The sequence below is a fragment of the Manacus vitellinus genome, unplaced genomic scaffold, assembly GCF_001715985.3.
Source record: "Manacus vitellinus isolate BGI_N305 unplaced genomic scaffold, ASM171598v3 scaffold_16_pilon, whole genome shotgun sequence".
Classification (NCBI taxonomy): Eukaryota; Metazoa; Chordata; class Aves; order Passeriformes; family Pipridae; genus Manacus; species Manacus vitellinus.
The window spans coordinates 313,029-316,494 of NW_021939189.1; the positions used below are offsets into that span (position 1 = coordinate 313,029).

The 3,466-nt window shown below is 57.9% G+C and overlaps 1 protein-coding gene across 1 annotated transcript in view; it reads left to right on the forward strand.

Annotated features, from left to right (window-relative positions):
* Positions 1 to 40: 40 nt before the first annotated feature.
* The window catches only part of RCCD1 (RCC1 domain containing 1), a 4,138-nt gene continuing 712 nt past the window's right edge, over positions 41 to 3,466 (forward strand). Inside the window, exons 1-3 of the mRNA XM_025894846.2 lie at positions 41 to 2,844; positions 3,009 to 3,110; positions 3,251 to 3,441. Coding sequence (XP_025750631.2) covers positions 2,241 to 2,844; positions 3,009 to 3,110; positions 3,251 to 3,441 — 897 coding nt within the window. The 5' untranslated portion in view covers positions 41 to 2,240. The remainder of the gene's footprint in view (positions 2,845 to 3,008; positions 3,111 to 3,250; positions 3,442 to 3,466) is intronic.

Here is a 3,466-nt window from a genome sequence, read left to right on the forward strand (position 1 = left end):
TCTCGGGAGGGAAGCTGGTGGGTCACGAGTGGGGATTCAGGAACAACAGGATAAACACTGTGCTGAGGGGATGCAGAGAGAATGACGGGGATGCAGAATGAGTTTGGAGGATACAGGAGGGGCTTTGTGGGGTGCAGGTGAGAGGATGTCCAGACGAGGGTCACCTCAGGGACTGAGCCCCTCCTTAGTCTGCAGGCTTTAGACACACCAGTTCACATCTCTGTAGTGTTAATTGGTGAGTTAATTGGTGAGTAACATAATCTAATTAAGTGATTAAATGATCAGCAGCGAATTCACTAATAACCACCCTGGTCATTGCATCCTGATCCCTCTGTTATTCCCTGTGTTGCACAGAATTACTGAGCTTCAGTTAATAACTTTTGAGCCATCTGGATCACATACAGCTGCTACTGTGTTATGGTCCTTCCCTCCGCCCTTGCATACTGCCTGGGATATCCCTCCTGATTTTTCCATGGGGGTGTGGGGGCTCCAGAAGAATATGGGAGTGTGGTTGGGACAACAGTATTGGGGCACCAGCCCCAGGTGCCCCATGCTCACCCCCATGCTGATGGGATCTGTTCCTCACCCGAGCCAGGTCCCGCTGGGTACCAGCACATCCCTCCAACACAGGCAACCCAGCTCGCAGTTTCTCCCAGGGACTGCTGGCCTGGCCATGCTCCCATTTCCTCTGTGTCCCCTCTTGCTGACCCCATGAGCACTCGTGTCTCCTCTGCAGGTACCAGGGCCATGGCTCCTGTGGGGCCTCTGCTCTGGCTTGTGACTCCCTCTAGGCAGCTTCCAAGGACACCTGGGTGTCTCTGTGTGACCACTGAGGTCCCTGCTCTGTGTCTGCTCCTCTTAACTTGCCACACCAACACCAACTCTATGTTTCCGTGCTGGAGGTTTGTTCCATCAGTCTGACAGTTCAGTGCCAGATCCCTCTGCTATAGCCTGTGGGAGAGCAGTGAACCCCTTGGGAAAAGCCTCCAGCCCCATGTCACCTGCCAGCCGCTGAACTTGGGTACATTTAACAGCCAGCGGCATCGCTCAGTTTATTCCCACGGAGGTGTTTGTTCGTTTGGGGGTTGCTTGTGCATGTGCTGCCCCAGTCAGGTTTTCCGAGGAGGCACCAGAGGGTCTGGCCCCAGGTCCTCGTGCCCTGGATCCCTGAGTTCTGCTGGTGCATGATGAGGCTTGGCCGCAGGAACTGGCTGTTCCTGTCTGTAGGGTTGAAGGGATGCTGTGTTCCTCTTTCTTTGCCACTTATGGAAGCCAAACGCAGTACTGACCATCAGTCAGTGTCACAAGCTGCATACCTTGGCCCAGTGCCCTCCCCATTCCTCATTGCTCAGGAGCTTTTCACTCCCCAGTCCCTTCTCCTCAGTTGCTGGCTCTAGGCCAGCTGGTAGCAAACACAGCTCATGGCAAACCCAAAACTCAGTTTACATCAGCAGTTCTTGCTTTGCAGACACTACGTTATTTTATCCTTCTTGCCTTCAGAGGAAAGGTTTCTATATGTGGGAATGTGTACTTTAGGATTAACCTTTTTGGAATTTGGTTATTCAACACGGCTGAGAATGCTCTCACCCATCCCTTGCCAGCTGTGTCCTGCAGTGTGACAGCTCTGCTGTGTAACAGACAGGTGCTGGCCCAGCTCACCCCTTTGTAGCCCCTCTCTTACTGCTGGCTGTGGTCGCCATCGCCCTCTCAGGCTGGAGCCCCTTTCCCGTTGCAGCACACCCTTCCCTGTCTCTGAGCTCTCAGTGTCTCTTTGCCTTGGTCCTCTGCTGATTCCTCCTGTGGAAGGTGAAAATGCTTCCCAGTGCTGTGCATTAGCACAGCTGTTGGCTGTCTGGGCTGTCATATTGGTGCTCCCCAGACCACACAGGCCAAGCTGCTCCTCTCACTCCTACAGCCCCCACCAGCTCCTGCTTCTGCCCCAGCTCTGACAACTAAAGCCCCTAGTGGTCTGTCCCACTGCTCCCCAGTGACCCCTGGCTGTAACTGGGATCTGGTGCTGGCATCGCCCTACCACCGACGCTCGGCTTTTCCCTATTCCTTCAGCATCTCAAGCTCTGCCAGCCTGGATGGTGCTGGGAACTGTGTCATCCCATGGCTGGCACTGCCTGTGCCCCCCATCCCACGGTTGGCAGCACACAGGGAGACACAGTTTGCCCACGTAGGGAGGATTCACACACCTTAGGGTGTGTCTCTGGATCCTGCCCTCATTTGTGCCCACCATGGGAAACATTTGTGCTGGCAGCTGGTGCCTCCCCGGGATGAGCCCAGACTTGTCCCTGGTGGGATCCCTCCTGTGCTTCGAGACTCGGGGCCAAACTGATTGGTGCTGCTGGTTGCTGGCTCAGCATGGCCCAATGAGCTCTGCAATCGATCCCCTGCTCATTGCACTGACTCATAAAAATATTGATCAATCTGAAGTTGTGTCATCGCTGCACAGCACACACAGACTCTTGTCTCACATGTTGTGCCATGCCTGCTGCAGCTCACCAAGCTGCAGGGCATGGGGGCACCCTCCTTCCCTGCCCAACCTGAGCCCTGTGCCTCTGCTGCACCCCCCTGGCATTGGGTGGTCATGGGAGGCTGGGTCTGTGTCACTGGCAGCAGGAAGGGCTTGGTGGGGAGTGTGGGCAGGAGGCACGAGGGCTGGAGGCAGTGGCATATGGGGGTATCTGTCTGTCTGTCCCTCTGTGTGTCCCTGCAGGCATGGGCAGCTCGGCCACGGGACGCTGGAGTCGGAGCCGCAGCCACGGCTGGTGGAGGCGCTGGCCGGGGTGCCCATGTGGGCAGTGGCAGCTGGCGGGTGGCATTCGGCCAGCGTTAGTGGTGAGGGGCTGGGCCTGGCGTGGGAGGTCAGGGTGCTGGTGGCAGCATACGGCCCTGGTGGGACCTGGCCCAGGGGTGGGAATGGGGTGTTGGTGCCCCCACAGCACCCAGCGCTGCTGCTGAGGGCTGAACTCTGCCTGATGCATTTCCCCTCCACCCTGCAGAGGCAGGAGACCTGTACATGTGGGGCTGGAACGAGTCAGGGCAGCTGGCTCTGCCCTCCAAAGCGCTGGTAGAGGAGCGGGCTCAGGATGATGTGTGCACAGGTGGGTGCTGCTGGCTGGGCTGCGGGCAGGGGGTGCAGGGTCTCTGCACGGCTGAATGCAGGGCCGGTGCAGTTCAAGCCTGCAGGAAATGCTGGTGGTGCCCAGTCGCTCCTGGGACCTGAGAGTCAGCTCTTCAACAGGAAATGCCAAGCTGGTGCCCCGCCAGGAGCAGTCAGCTGCCAAAGACACCCCATTCATCTCCATCCAGGCATTCCCAGCGCTGCTGGATCTGCCACAGGACCTGGAGGTCAGTGGGGTCAGCTGTGGGTCCCGACACACAGCTGTTGTCACACGTGAGTGCCTGGTGGGGCTGGGGGCAGCACCCCTCGGGGTGGGGTGGTGGGCTGTGGGGGCTG